This window comes from Mobula birostris, chromosome 30 (genome assembly GCF_030028105.1).
Source record: "Mobula birostris isolate sMobBir1 chromosome 30, sMobBir1.hap1, whole genome shotgun sequence".
In the NCBI taxonomy this organism is placed as follows: Eukaryota; Metazoa; Chordata; class Chondrichthyes; order Myliobatiformes; family Myliobatidae; genus Mobula; species Mobula birostris.
The window spans coordinates 11,247,313-11,263,084 of NC_092399.1; the positions used below are offsets into that span (position 1 = coordinate 11,247,313).

The 15,772-nt window shown below is 37.8% G+C and overlaps 1 protein-coding gene across 6 annotated transcripts in view; it reads right to left on the bottom strand.

Moving 5' to 3' along the window:
• The window catches only part of srrm1 (serine/arginine repetitive matrix 1), a 45,753-nt gene that overhangs the window by 14,495 nt on the left and 15,486 nt on the right, over nucleotides 1–15,772 (bottom strand). For 3 of the 6 annotated variants that reach the window (XM_072247318.1, XM_072247319.1, XM_072247317.1), the window contains exons 4-10: nucleotides 13,038–13,208; nucleotides 8,489–8,601; nucleotides 6,009–6,224; nucleotides 4,198–4,386; nucleotides 3,984–4,109; nucleotides 1,679–1,944; nucleotides 755–832 (exon numbers count right to left, since the gene is read on the bottom strand). In XM_072247318.1, coding sequence (XP_072103419.1) covers nucleotides 755–832; nucleotides 1,679–1,944; nucleotides 3,984–4,109; nucleotides 4,198–4,386; nucleotides 6,009–6,224; nucleotides 8,489–8,601; nucleotides 13,038–13,208 — 1,159 coding nt within the window. Of the gene's footprint in view, nucleotides 1–754; nucleotides 833–1,678; nucleotides 1,945–3,983; nucleotides 4,110–4,197; nucleotides 4,387–6,008; nucleotides 6,225–8,488; nucleotides 8,602–13,037; nucleotides 15,340–15,772 lie in introns of those variants that run through there. The other 3 variants (XM_072247322.1, XM_072247320.1, XM_072247321.1) reach the window with 3 other exon arrangements.

Sequence of the window (15,772 nt, forward strand, 5' to 3'; positions counted from 1 at the left end):
CACCCAGGACATGCCCTCATCTCATTGCTACCATCAAGGAGGCAGTACAGGGGTTTGAAGACACATACTCAACATTTGTGAAACAGCCTTTCCCCCCTCCATAAATCAATCAGATTTCCAAATGGACAATGAACTCATGAACACTCCCTCAATTATTTCCCCCTCTCTTTGTCCACAACTTGTTTAATTTTATTTATTTATTTACTTATTCATTCATACATACACACACACACTTCACAGTGTGGGCACGTGGTCAAGTGGTTAAGGCACTGGATTGGCAACCAGAAGGACGTGAGTTCGAGCCCCAGCCGACGCAACGTGTTGTGTCCTTGAGCAAGGCACTTAACCACACATTGCTCTGCGACGACACTGGTGCCAAGCTGTATGGGTCCTAATGCCCTTCCCTTGGACAACATCGGTGTCCTGGAGAGGGGAGACTTGCAGCATGGGCAACTGCTGGTCTTCCATATAACCTTGTCCAGGTCTGCGCAATGGAGAGTGAAGACTTTCCAGGCGCAGATCAATGGTCTCGCAAGACTAACGGATGCCTTAACTAGACTTCACATTGAAATCAGTTGCTTTTATGCGTTGCAATGCATTGCTGCCGCGAAACAGCAATTTCACAATACATGCCAGTGACATTAAACCTGATTCTGGTATAATGTTCCTTGGCAGAAGGCAACAGATAACATTTTGGTTCTCAGCTTTCACATTTAAAGATTGTGGTATTTATGCAAGGTATCGCAAAACTAACCTGAATCTGAAGGCTCTGATCTTCTTGGTTTAGGAGGAGATACAGATTCATGCTTCACACTACCCTTCCGTTTTGGTGCTGTAAGAAAACAATTTAAAGAATATAATTAACAAGTATATTTGTTAGGTTAGGTTTCAGATTTTCGTTTTTACTTTTTTCTATAGTTTTACCTTTCTTTACATTTGTTTATGTTTACATAATCGCTTGTCTTTAAACTTTCAGTAACTTGAGGCACATTTGGCGCTGCTGTAGTTTTTGTCTGTAGAACTTTGCATAAGTTCCCCAACAATCCTTTATCTAAACCATTTAGACTGTGTTGCAGTACAAAGGGAGAGCACAAAGACAAGTTCCTTTGTTACTTTTTACTTGCTGTTACAAGCTTGACCTACATTATGATGAATATCTAATAAAATGGCTGTAGCAATAAGGTTTGTGGCTCATTCTTGATTCCTGAAGACATCACTTCCAGATCCATCACATTTAAGGAGCACTGATTAATCCACCTTTTTTCTCCTCCTATTCATTTAACCAGTGATATACAGCATTTGCTGGCCACCACAGAAATACAACAGATGCTTACAGTTCTCTGTTAAACTTTGCTAGGGGTTATTATGCAGAACCCTCATGGAACCATATCTAATTTTTTTTGCTATTAAAAGAACCAATAGTAGAAAATTTCACTATCATTATTCCTAGCTCTTAAGAATACTACCAGTGAAACTTTTCTGTGACAGTGCAAAATTAGCAACAGTGAACACATTAGCTATAAGAAATTATTTCGACCAATTGACAAGGTAGGATCAAGAGAACTAGCCTATTCAATCAGTTAAAGTAACCTTCCACAAAAATGAGCTCTTCACTGAAGGATAAGTACAGAAACATTCTAATCAACATTACCTGTATATTTACTTCAATGAAACTTACCTGGCCGAGCAGGAGAAACTGAAGTATAACCTTTCCTTGAACGATTCGCATGTGGAGAGGACAAACGTGTCCCTTTATGAGCTGGACTTGTCACAGTCACAGGTGATCTATGCCGTCTCCTGGGAGGAGTAGCAGGAGATGGGGAAGATCGTCGAGGTTTGCGGGGAGGACTGGGTGATATACGTTTTGTCTTCTTTGGAGGTGACCTTGATCTGGAAGAGGAAGAGGAACTACTGCCCGAGGAAGAAACTGAGGGAGATCGACGCCTATGGGAATCAAGTTGAAATACGCTGTAAAATTGTATTTTAAATGCCACTCTCTACCCACTCCATTACTGAAAAGCAGCAAGATATCAAGTTAACTCCCATAGCTGTTTAGAAATAAAATAGATGGACCAATGAAATCATGAAAAATTTACACAAAAACTCAATAAAATGGACAGTTATTAGCTAAAATATGAAGATTGAGATTATTTATAAGTGGCTTTCTTAATAACATGAACTTAAAAGCATTCCTTAAGGAAAAAAAATTACTGCCAAGATTTCCTTTTCTTTAGAAGTTCAAGGTCCTACAGAAATGTTTCTTTAAAAACACTGAACGAACTTCAAGCTTGAATGTATTTGTTCCAAACCTTTCCAAAACATTCAGATTTCTTAAGGATCATTTCTGTACAATTTTTGGCTGCAAACTTCAAAACCTCAGCTAATCACTGATATTTCTTCTGCAAAGCAACACTGCACCAATCCCATATTTCACATACATTGAATTGAAAGCTGAGTCAATTTTGATTTTGTTCAAACACTGGTCACTTGGAAATTAAGTACTTAAGTAGAAAAAAAAGTGTATGGCTACTTTAGCAGAAGTTAAAACTGGTTTGCAGAATGTTAACTCTAAAAAGCGTATTACACACTGAACAGCTTTTTTTTATGATGAAATAATTTGGTATTTTAGAATCAGGATAATGAAAACTAAGATGGATCTAGGAACTGTGAATGAGACAAAAGATAAAATATGCAAACTTATACATACCATTTATAGGCTATTTTTAAACTAAACTGGTGACTTTACAGGGAAGGGCCACAGAATATTTAATAAGTTTCTACCCAAGTTTTGGAACCGGGATTTTGTGATTCTGTACATGTACTGTACCTATATTCCGTGCTCTTAGATACATGGATTTGGTTTGGACTGATTTCCTTTCTGTCAGTTATTATAGATAAATCCTGTACAGATGTCTCCTGTTTTGTTATTGTGCATTTCAAAATGACAATTTTTTGCATTTTTGTCAACAGGACAGTACTTAAACGGAAAAGCTACAAATGCATTGCTCATCAAGATGTAATCTTCCCCCTCAGGTAGTCATAAAGATTTATTTTTAAAATTAAAATGTTTAGTTTCCCTGTTAATACAATTAATGCAATTTGTTTAATGAAATATTGATCTGATAAAGTAGCTAAAATAAACACAAGGAAAATCATATTACCTCTGAGTATTAAATCTATAACTTGACATCTTCCAAAAGCAAAAATCAAGATGCCAGAACTCTGTGCCAAGCAGCATCTGTAGGGGCAAAGAAATATTGCCTCCACAGATACCGTCTGACTTGTGGAATTCTTAGTAGCTTGTTTTTTTTGCTCTAGGTCAAAGCATCTAGTCTCCTTTATCTCAAACCATCTTCAATACATAGACTTGATAGGTAATCACACACCAAGAGCTATCTTCTCTAAACTAGGAATAATTATAGGGACAAAATCTTGCTGCTTGCTGGAGTTCTGTTCCAATTGAACTACTAGCATTCAGCCCTTTATACACCAGACTTCCATACAAACACAGATGAACATGCAAGAGTGAGACTTCCTAAGGAATAAATGAGCATTGTTTGGAATCGCCACTCAACTCCAAGCCAAGGTTAGACCTGGCATAGAATCTCAATAAGGCTGAACATTAGGAAATTATAGAGAAGGGTACATCCTTTTTAATTTGTTTAGATTTAGCTTATTACTTCCAAGTTTATATTTTAAATAATTTTTAGCCTTTTGATTATTTTAAAGTGTTTCTGAATGCCATATAATTAAAAACTTCTAATCCTTCACAGGTTTAATTGAAAGCTACGTTGAGCCCGAAGCACTACCTTTCAAACACAGTTAACAAGTCATTGCTACACATCTCAAGGGAGCAGAACACCAATGCCTTCTGCTCTTCCATCCAGCCGCAGAAGCAAATGTTTGGATTACTCGCAGTGGAGCCAGATCCTGTAGAGTGCAGTCCATTATTTATAATTTTTCAGAAAAACCAAAAGGTATACCTTCTAATAGGTGATCTACTCCTTCTGTGTCTGGGAGGTGGAGGTGGGGGCAACCGTCTTGGTGGACTCCTCCTTCGAGGCAGAGACCTGCGCCTTGGACTAGACCGCCTTCGAGGTGAATAGGACCTGAAATTGCAAAATCTTGAATAGCAACTGGAGAAGATGGAAAGCAGTTTTAAAGATTAATAATGTTGGATAAAATAAAATAATTCACCTTGACCGGGACCGAGGGCGCCTCCTTGGCCGTGAATGAGAACGTGAACGGGACCTAGACTTTGACTTTGACCGTGAACGTGAGCGATGGCGATTTTTTTCTTTTCTTTCCTTCTCTTTTTTAATAGGCTGTTCTAATAAAGTCTCTTTAACATCTGGTGTTGAGGGTTTGATTTCCTTCAGAATATCACTATAGATAAACAGAACATTACGTTAGATTTTTCTCTGAATTTAAGGATTGTAAATGATGACAGAATGTATAAACCAGAATGTGTCTCAATAATTTTCACTGCATTCAATAGGAAAAGCAGAGCAACCGAACAGCCACAATTTCATATAATGCAACATAATGATAACACATCCACTTGAAGCATCTACATCTTAAATCAAGACATTAGATACATGGGTTATGATGAAAGAAAAAAAATGGCTGGAGTCACTTAGCACTTTAGTGCGGGGGTGTTTATTAGATACATCAAAAATCAAACTTACAAAACTTAGTGAAAACAGTGAAAAAAAGCCTAAATTTACAAAATACTATCTATAAGTAAACATAATAATAGTCTGCACTTATTCTTATCCAGTGTGAACTCCTCACAGGCCCTATCTCTCTCCCTTATTGAGCTATTTTTTTAAAAACACTAGGACATACCATCTTTAATTACCAATAAAATTAATGCAAGACTACACATGAATTAGAACATGATGCGCCACAGAAGGTAATCACAATCATACTATATCCATACTGTGTTTTTTGCTTTTTTTTTGTCATTTGAGCGATTTTTTTTTTCTTGCACTTGGTGGGGGGGGGGGGGGGGTGATGCTTTTCCTTAAATGAGTTCCATGGTTTTCTTTGTTTCGTGACTGTCTGTGGGGAAGACAAATCTCGGGGTTGTATACTGCATATACACTTTGATAATAAATGTACCGAAATACAGAACTTCACAAATAGTATCTCTATTATTAGTTGACCCAGATGCAAACTGGCATGGGAACTAAGACATTAAATTTATGGCTGAGAGTTGAATGGGAGGTAGCAATTTAACGTACAGGGCACAGCACTACCAGACACTGCAATAGTGTTGAGATGTGCTCCATTAATCTTTGTGGGCATCAGTTGCTGATGAACCAAATACCCAGAACAGATAGGGTTTTAAGCTAATTCAAAGATTCAGAAAAGAATAAATTTCAAAATGAATGTCAACTCTGTAATATTGTGTGGGTTAAAGCAGCATGGATAAACTTCAGATTTAAACCTTTGTACAAGGTGACATGAACATTGCAAGTTAAACTGGAAGTATGTCATTTAAATGGGCAAATCATACCCAATGAAACAGATGAGGTAATAGCATGAGTTTTGACCTAAACAGAGAATTGACAACAGGGTGTCCATGGCTCAAATAAACTATGAGTAGTTATCAAGGAAGATTCATGGAGTTTACTTGGAAGTTCACCTGAAACTGAGCAAGGTGCCATGTGGCTAACTGATTAGAAAAGGTCAAGTTCACGGAAGTCAAAGGAAAATGGCAAGCTAGATTTTAAAAAAATGGCAAGCTAGATTTAAAAAAAATGGCTTCATGGCAAAAACCAATGATCAACATAACTTATAGTATCCAAAAGGCTGTTTGTAGTGATGTTCCATAAACTCAAGGCCTGGGACGTTTGCTTCACATCACATGCTGGATGATTTGATTTTAAGCTTGAATTTAATGGCTATTTCTGAAAACTGTACTCATACCATATCTCAGTGTAAACAAAGTATTGTATCACGTTCAATAAAATAAAGGAAGCCTTAAATAAAATGTAGTTAACCTTGTTGAAGTCGCTTCTGGTGCAGGAGATTCTTTTCTTTCTTTAAGTGAGAGATCTGGCTCAGGTGATAGCTGCTCTGGCTTCTTGACTGTAGTTACCGGCGAAGCACTTCTACTCCCACTTCTAGTCCTGCGACGAGGAGACCTAGAAGGCGAACGTTTTCTCTCCCTTCTTGCTGGTGATCGCCTCCTAGGAGATGGAGATCTTGACTTACGTCTGTAAGAGTTAACAGAAATTTGTAAGTATTTTATTCCATTCCGGTCACCTCATTATAGGAAGGATGTGGAAGCTTTAAAGAGGGTGCAGAGGAGATCTACCAGGATGCGAGATAATGCTTTGTAACAAAGGAGGATAGTAGATAATTTTATAGTAGTTGTTTAAGATTATGAAAGGCACAAGTAGTGGACAGTAGCGCTTCTCTCCTATGACTGTAAGCAATACCTGAGACCATCAGTATGAGTGGAGAAAAGATAGGAGAGGAGCCAGAAGTATTCTTCTATATATAGAATGGTAAGTGCCTAGGATGCATTTCCAGGATTGGTGGTAGAGGCTGATACAGTAGGGACATTGAAGGGATTCTCAGGTTGACACAAGCATAGGAAAATTGGAGCATTATGGGCTTTGTCAGAGGGAAAGGTTAAATTGATCGTGGTCAACACCACATCAGGTAGGTTAAAAGGCTTGCACTACTCGATGCTCTATGTTCTATAACTTTAAAGGCCAGCAATATTTACAAGGACAACTGTTAACATGCTTCTGATGATGAAAACTCAGTAACTGTTGTGCTTGCCCATTCTAAAATAAATATCAGAGAAAAATGTCACACTGAATAAAAGATGCTACACCACCTGAAAAACTAATGTATAAATGATTTTCAATTCACTAGTTAATGATTCTTTTAAGGCATCAGCAAGTCTGAACACTCACACTAAAACTGCTGGCAATAATTTAAGATCCCTTGAAAACAGAAAAGCAATATATACAGTTTTCATGAAGGAACTTCAGAGTCCAAGTACTATAATACTGAAGCAATTTGGCACTAACCCAAGGATTTCATAAATGAGCCTTTTAAAAAGTGCTGACTACATTTATCATGCTCAATATGGAAATACCATATAAATAAAGCCAGTTGCTGCAAACCCGTAGTTCTTATTTTTAAAAAAGCACGCTGCTCAACATAACAGGATACGTCAAAACTGAAACAGAATGACGACTGACTGTTCAGAATTTCAGGAAATACTGCAAACATCCAGCATATAGAGAAAAGACAAACAGAAGTCAGAGTTCAGTTCTGCCAAAGGGTCTCAGACATGAAACATTAACTCTGTTTCTCTTTCTACAGATGCTACCTGACCTGTAAAGTATTCTAAAATTTACTAGTTTTATATTTCAGATTTCTAGCCACCATACTCTTATTAAAATTTCTCTTAAGGTGATAACCCGGGTTTTGGCACAGTCAAAACTCAACAGCAGCACTCAAAGAGGAATTTTTAAAAGAACTAGGAGTGAAAAGGGAAATAAACACACCTAATTCTTATCTACTCACTTGCCTGCAGACTTGAGTCAGCCACAATCTCATCCTAATTTTATTTGAACAAATTTAAAAACATGTACACAGAAAAAAGTCATTTTCTGTATATTAGGATGCTTAGCTTTCTCAGTGCTTGTATCAGGTTATTGACTGCTGGGCACCGTGAGAATAAGAAATGCCTCAGTTAACATAGCTGAACCTTATGATTCAAAACAAATGTTTCTAAGCATTTAATTAAAGTAACTTAACTAATATAATTTCCTTTTAGTGAAGTGTTTTGAAATATTTATTAATGCATGTTGATGCTTTAAGAACGTTGTATGACATATTTAAATGTGTACAGGATGCAAATGAAAGGCAACCATCATGTGAATTCTGTGCCCTTATTCCATGCGGATAATGAGGACTTAGTGTGGATATATGGGTAAAGACAGAGAATGCCGTCCAAAAACATTAAAGCGCAAGACAGGAAGTTAAATCACAGGAGAGAATCATATTAGACAGAAGAAATACGAAGAGTTAAGTAAGAGATTTATCAAAAATTTTACATTTTTGAAAACATTAAGCTATTTCCCAAAATTGTTAAAATCGGCAAGACTTTTGCAATATTTTCAAATAAATTTGTATGTTTCTAGCAAGAGCCAGCAACATTTATTTACATCCTAAATTTGGAATTCCTTAATACACACTGTACAGTACATAAATTAAGCAATCTTCTTATATTTGGATACATAAACAATATCAGCTTTGGGAAGGTAAGAAGATAGGGAGAATACATTATCATAGTAAATGCAAATATTTAGCATGGTATAAACACTACAAAAACTGAAAGCAGCAGCTGACACTGTGCAAAGCTGCCTACGCATCACGTCTTTGGAAAACATGAACTTATCAAAAACTGTAAGCACTACACTAAAGCGTAAACAAATATGCACTGATTCTTAATAACCTCTTTGGACTTCTGGAGCGGTCCCTCTTTTCTCTGTTTTCTTTGTCTTCTTTATCCTTTTTATCCTTCTCTTCATCTTGCTTCTTCATGGTAGCCAACTTTTCCTGTTCAATCTGCAACAATTAATTTGTAGTTATAAAACAGCAACATTGTGTTTCCATAACAAATATTTCACAATGCAATTTCATCTATGGCCAAGAATTCCTAAAATTAAAGAGAGATACTTCTAACACTGTAAATGACTGAACATTCTGGATGAATCTTGCATCCAAGACTGCAATCTTGGATTGCATGAAAATATGACCCAAATTCTTCACACTTTTCTCCCCACCCCCACTATTCAAAATCGAAAGTGTCATGAGCAATCAAAGTCATAAAAATTAAAGTAACACAGAATGCTGCTGATATAGAAAATTAAAACCCAACCCAAATGTGTCTCACTTGCAACCATCATACACTGTTTGCTACCCAACCCATGTCTAGCTCAGGTTGGACACCAAACAACCTACAATTACTGGGTCCATAAGAATCCCAAGGATGTTGACTACTAGAATTATTGCACCAAGCTATAGTTCATTCCAACAAGTTTAGTCGATTATTGATTTATCAGCATGGATCAGCTTCACGGTTCAAAGTAAATTTATTATTAAGAGTACATGTTACCATATACAGTGGTGCTACAGTTTGCAAACCCTTTAAAATTTCCTGTTTCTCCATAAATATGACCCACAATGTAATCAGAGCTTCATGCAAGTTCTAAAACTAGATAAGGAGAACCCAATTAAATAAATAACATAAAACATTATACTTGTTCATTTATTTATTGAGAAAAATGACCCAATATTACATGCATTTGTTGGAAGAAGTAGGTGAACCAGGACGGCTTGTCATCATTAATGGAACTATGAATTCTGATTTGTACCAGCAAATTCTATCAGTTCATTTAAAGGGGAAATTAAAGCAGGTGTTTCAATCAATGAGCTGACAATTAGGTGACAGTGCAGGAGGCTCTGCCTTATTTAAATAACAGCAACCTGGACCTTCACTATCAAAGTCTGATCTTCACCACAGAGATTTTTGGAAATGTGCCATGCCTTGATCAAAGGAGATTTCTGAGAACCTCAGAAAACAAGTTGTTGATGCTAACCAGGCTGGAAAAGGATACTAAACCATTTCTAAAGAGTTTGGGCTCCACCAATCTAGTCAGGCAGATGGCATACAAATGGAGGAAATTCAACACAGTTGTTACTCACCCCAAGAGTAGTCGACAAACAAAAATCACTCCAAGAGCAAGGTGCGAAATATTCCAGGTGGTCACAAAGAACCCCAGGGTAACATCTAAGGAGCTACAGGCCTCTCTTGCATTGGCCAATGTAGGCGTTCACGGGTTTACCATCAGACAAACACTGAACAACAATGGTGTGCTTGGCAGGATTGCAAGGAGAAAGCCACAACTCTCCAAAAAGAACATTTAAAGTTTGCTAAAGACCTAGTGGATAAGCCAGAAGGATAATGGAAGAAAGTTCTGTGGATAAATGAGTCCAACATAGAAATTTTTGGTTTAAGTGTGAAGCATTATGTTGGGCGAAAAGCAAACAGTGCATTTCAGCGCAAGAACCTCAACCCATCTGTGAAACATGGTGATGGCCCTGTCGTGGTTTGGGTTTGCTTTCCTGCCTCGGGATCAGACAGCTTGCCATCATTGATGGAATTATGAATTCTAAATTGTCCCAGCAAATTCTACAGGAAAGTGTCACAGGGCCGTGAACTGAAGCTCAAGAGGAAGTAGGTCATACAGCAAGACAATGACCCTAAACACACAGGTTAGTCTACCAAAGAATGGTTAAAGCAGAAGAAATTTCACGTTTTGGTATGGCCGAGTCAAAATCCTGACCTTAAATCCTATAGAAATGTTGCGGAAGGACCAAGCAGTTCACACCAAGTCCAAGACGACATGCAGGACTGATCAACAATTACCGGAAACATTTGGTTGAAGATACTGTTGTACAAGGGGGACACATCAGTTACTGAAAGCAAAGGTTCACATACTTTATCTAACAAATACATGCAATATTGGATCATTTTTCTCAAGAAATAAATGAAAAACTATAATGTTTTTGTGTTACTTATTTAATTGGGTTTCCTTTATCTAGTTTTAGGATGCGCATGAAGATCTGATTACATTTTAGGTCATACTTATGCAGAAATAGAGAAAATTCTAAAAGGGTCCCCAAACTTTCTAGCACCACTATACCACTTGAGATTCATTTTCTTGCAGGCATTTACAGGAAAATAAACAATAAGAATTTATGAATAAACTATACATAAACAAAGACTAACAAATAACAAATGAGCAAAACAAACCATGCAAATAAAAAAATACTCAGCACACGAGTTGCAGAGTCCTTAAATGTGAGTCTCTAAGTGAGTTTGACCAAAGGACCTGTTTCTGTGCTGTTTGACTGAACGCAAGCTCTGTATATGGATTTAATACATGAAGCTAAGCTTACACCAGCTACCTTTTCAACCTGGCACATCTCTAACTTTTGCAGTTGAAGTCTGCTGCCCAGGTGATAGGAGAAAGGACAGTTGCTGCTTCAGACTCCAGCAGTTTATAACAAGCATCCACAGCTACTCGTGTTTCCTGTCCTCCCACTTTAGTACCTAGAACAGTACCATACAGAAACTGGCCATTTGGCCCATAACATTGGGCCAAACCAGCTAAAAAGCAAATCAAAAACACCAAAACACAAACCCTTCTACCTACATAATGTCCATAGCCCTCCATCATTACATCCATGTGCCTATCCAAACATCTCCTGAATCTACCCCCTCTCATCTTCAATGCATGCCCTCTTGCTATTAGGCACTTAAGACAACTTAGGACCACTTCCCTATCCTGTTCTTTGTGTTCCCTCCTAGCCTAGCAACAGAGCTCAATGGCTTGTATACACACCACCAGACAATGGAACTCTAACCCACCACTAATATTCCACATTCAATAGGACGTGAAGATGATTTATCACCGGTGGGACAGAAGTGTCTGAGTGGGCAGGATTGATGTCCACCCCAAGCTAGGTCACGTTGTCTTACAGGTTCTTCAAATTTCAAAGTGATTGCTTATTCATTGCTCAGAGACCCTAGCAAGTCCAGCCCCACAATGCATGATTTATTCTGACAATCCTGTGTTAAGCCATCAATTTGATAATTCAGCCTACTTGAGATTCCAGTTAACGAACAGGATGGATGGAGCAAGTCAAGGACAAGTCAGTGCCATACCAAGTTGGGGAGTATAAAACTTTGATCCAGTGGGCAAAACTAGGGATCCGATGGCCAAGATGGTTCCATTTGGGTTTTGTTTTTTCAAAACCCATTTCTTTTAAAGGAACCAAGATTTTACAATTAGCTCATCATGTGCTGTGTTGTATGATGTAGTTAATTATGGTCTAAGACCTTGATTGTTCTTGGCAAATTTTTATACAGAAGTGGTTTGCTCTTCCATTCTTCTGGTCAGTGCCATTACAAGGCGGGTGACCCCAGCCATTATCAATACTCTTCCTGGCGTCAGTGTTTGCATAACCAGGACTTGTGATATGCATCAGCTGCTCATACCATCATCCATGACCTGATCACATGGCTTCACGTGACCCTGATCTGGGGGCTAAGCAGGTGCTACACCTTGCCCAAAGGTGACCTGCAGGCTAGCAAAGGGAAGCAGGGATTTATACCTCCTTTAGTAGAAACTTACCTCCACCCCACCACAAACAAGAGAAAATCTGCAGGTGCTGGAAATCTGAGCCACACACACACACACACAATACTTGAGGAACTCAGTAGGCCAGGCAGCATCTAGGAAAAAGAGTACAGTCAACATTTCAGATGGAAACCAGTCCTGCCAAAGGGTTTTGGCCTGAAACATCGACTGTACTCTTTTCCTAGATGCTGCCTAGACTGCTGAGTCCCTCGACCACGATTAGCAATTCTTTGAATAAATCTGCTTATCCCAATTCAACCTCAAGTCAAGGATTAGAAATGATCTTGAAAGCCAAAACAAGTTAGGTGGCCACACTCTAAAGTAGTAGATGTTTTCTCAAGGCAAAAAACTGATACACAAACATCAGTCAAGATACATCAAGAAACAAGAAATTGCAAACCACAGTTCATGCTGAACTATACCCAAATCAAGTACACAGAGCGCTATGGATAATCATGAAGACTACACAAAACTACTTTTGATCCACAATTTGTTCCTCTCCGCTCTTTGTGCACATTGGTAGCAACCTTTCCATTTCTTTAGCATGTGTCTGTTTTTTAACGAGGCCAAATTGCTAGCTCAACACTCAACCCAGCATGGATGGAAAGTATGCAAGGAGCTGGCCAGATTCGAACCCAGGATCATTTGCCTTGAAATCCAGTGCAGATACCACTTCACCACCAGCCGGGTATCCACAAATGCAAAGGACAATTCCTGTCACTAACACTCCACATAAATGATCTCACCCTCGAACATCAATTCTATTAAATTCACAGAAGTATACAAATACATTACCTGTCGCTGTTTGATTTCTTCTTTCTTTTGTTCCAGAAAAGCAGAAGGGATTCCTGCAATATTCTCTTGCGCACTCAACAGCAATGGCCACAACTCCCCCATGAACATTCTTGCATTCTTTCCATTCAAGAACCCGGTCAAGTTAATCTGCATCAGCTTTGCATCTGGGTTCTGCAACAGACACAAGATGAAGGCAGAGAGGTTATATGGAAAAATCCAAAAGCAATTCACCCTACTACTTTCCATCTACCTCAAAATTCTAAACACAAAATTGACAGAGGCAATACTTTAGATAATGGTAAATTACATTAATAGCTTTTCTATCTATGCTGTACATCATCAATGCGAATTCCCTGAACTATCAGCCTATATATAAATCGGCTGAATATCAGCTTCATCTTAAGATTTCAATAAGAACAATCCATTTTAATCCCATTTACGAGGCCAGTCTGCCTCTCACTATTTCTGACAATAGCCAATGGGCATTCTGGAGTTTTATGAATTGATACTGCACATAGGTTGCCAGAGCAACGAGGTCCAGTAAAAAAAACACACAAACGTGTCAGAACACCACAAAGTATGTACAGAGTCCTGAGGTCTTCAATTTCTTCTGGTCGACTCCTGAACCCAAAGTTCCAAGTCCCCTGTAGAGAAAGATGTTCCCTTGGGTTGCTTCCGACTCCCTACTGCAACTCAATCACCTTGAGTATAATGTTATATCATTTATCTAAATTGTAAGAGACGAACAAGCAATAATGAGTAAACAGCCACATAAAAGAAAAATGAACAGTTTATATTAAACTTTGGCTTAATCTGCTTAAATAAAACTTGCCTTTATGCTCCATGAAAGAGCTGTTCCTACCTCTCCAGATTTGAGTTTTATATTATATATTAACATGCAAACTCCTGAACTAGTTACAATGTGCTAATATAATGAACTACAGAAAATATACACACTAGCATTCCACTGAATGTAATCCAAAATCTTAGCTAGTGCAATCCTAAACCATTATCTAGTACATGGCTACTAATGGTACTCTACGTGCGATTCAAACTATGAATTTTAATCTACTCTAGATAGCATTGTTTAATTGACTGTGGTTTTTGCAATAAAGATATCTAAATCCACCTAACTACTTAGTAAATACTGGCTGCAAAGGAAGCCAGACCTGTAAATCTACCCCAGATTAAAGATTTTAGATATTTTATAGAAATATTCCAGCATTAGTCTTGTTCAAATCTAAACACTAGTAAACAGCATGCTGGTATATGGCATTCTTTAGAATGTTGTCAAAGAATATTTTAATATGATCCATGGTTATTTGAACCTTCCAGAAGTTTCGAAGGGCTAAAACAGAGTTGCAAGTAATATTAAACACGCGGCTATTATCAACGTTACAGACTAACACTAATCTCTAAACTATTTCTTATTTCCTTCCTTGCAAACTACTTTCAACCTACTGTAATTGTGCGTGGGTATGTGGGGATGAGAAAAGGGGGCAAGATGCAGGCAGAATGGTGTGGGCTACAAACTTTCCAGACACCATTGTTGCTACTCGTTGGTCACTTTTAAGATGTACACTTCAAGCGCAATGAAAAGGACAATTTTACTTTACTTTTCCCTCAAGATGAACATCTTCCTTTCACGTAACATTCTGGCTAGCAATATAGATGCTCTTTTGTTGTACATCAAATGGAAAAAAGCCTGAACAATTCTACTTGGACAAACTAGATCAGACACATTTAAATGTTGAGGATACATTGCAGTCACGTGAAAATAGAATCTCAGGGCTATACAAATTCCATATATAGCACTTGTAGTTAAACATCAAACATGGCTTTCCTTCTATATAATTTCTAAGCATTTTCCCCCAAAATGAAAGACAGTCTCATTATCCCTTGGTTGCAGTGGCGAGTTGAAGTTTTGAGTAGTTTCTTTTAATAAAACAATGAGCCCTTTTGGACATTGGTCATTAATAAGCCTAAAGCTTCACTATTAAGCCATATCCAATATTCAGATTACAAAAACAATTTTTATCTGTAATGGCACATTTTTCCTCATCTAATCTGGCTACTGTTTTGCTTTCCACTTGTTACTTCTGAGCAGTGTAAAGTTTTGTCCGAGTGCTCTTCATTGAATGGCATGAGGATTTTCGTCTGGTCACTTTACACAACTCACCTCCAAACACACACTGCATCATCAAGGGAGGAGGGTCAGAGCGACATTGGAATTCACTTTGCTGTGACCTAACAAGGTGATGGTGCTATACTTCAGACGGAATAACATCCATTTTGGTTCAGGCCTTTTAAATCATAAATCACACGATCATTAGAAAAATGCTGTCAAAGGCGCTTATTATACAATAAAACAAGTAAGAATACATACAAGATGGATTTTCTTTTTGTTACCTGAGGGCTAACTGATGGGTCATTCAATATCTTCAACTGTTTCACAAAAGTATATTAAGCACTCATAAGAGCAGACACTCAACTTTGTATATTCAAATTGATTCAGCATTGAAAACAAAATTCTTCAACATTCAATTTTTTACCTTGAATTCAGAGGAGGAAAAACTTAACAGTACCAACCTAAACTAGTTGAATATTGCTTCTAAAATCTGGAAATTACAGACCAGTTGACCTGACAATCAAATTCCATTTTAGAATCCAAACTGGTTTCCAAATAGAGGACAGTTGAATACTGAACATAAAAAAACTCAATGTACCCTTGTGAA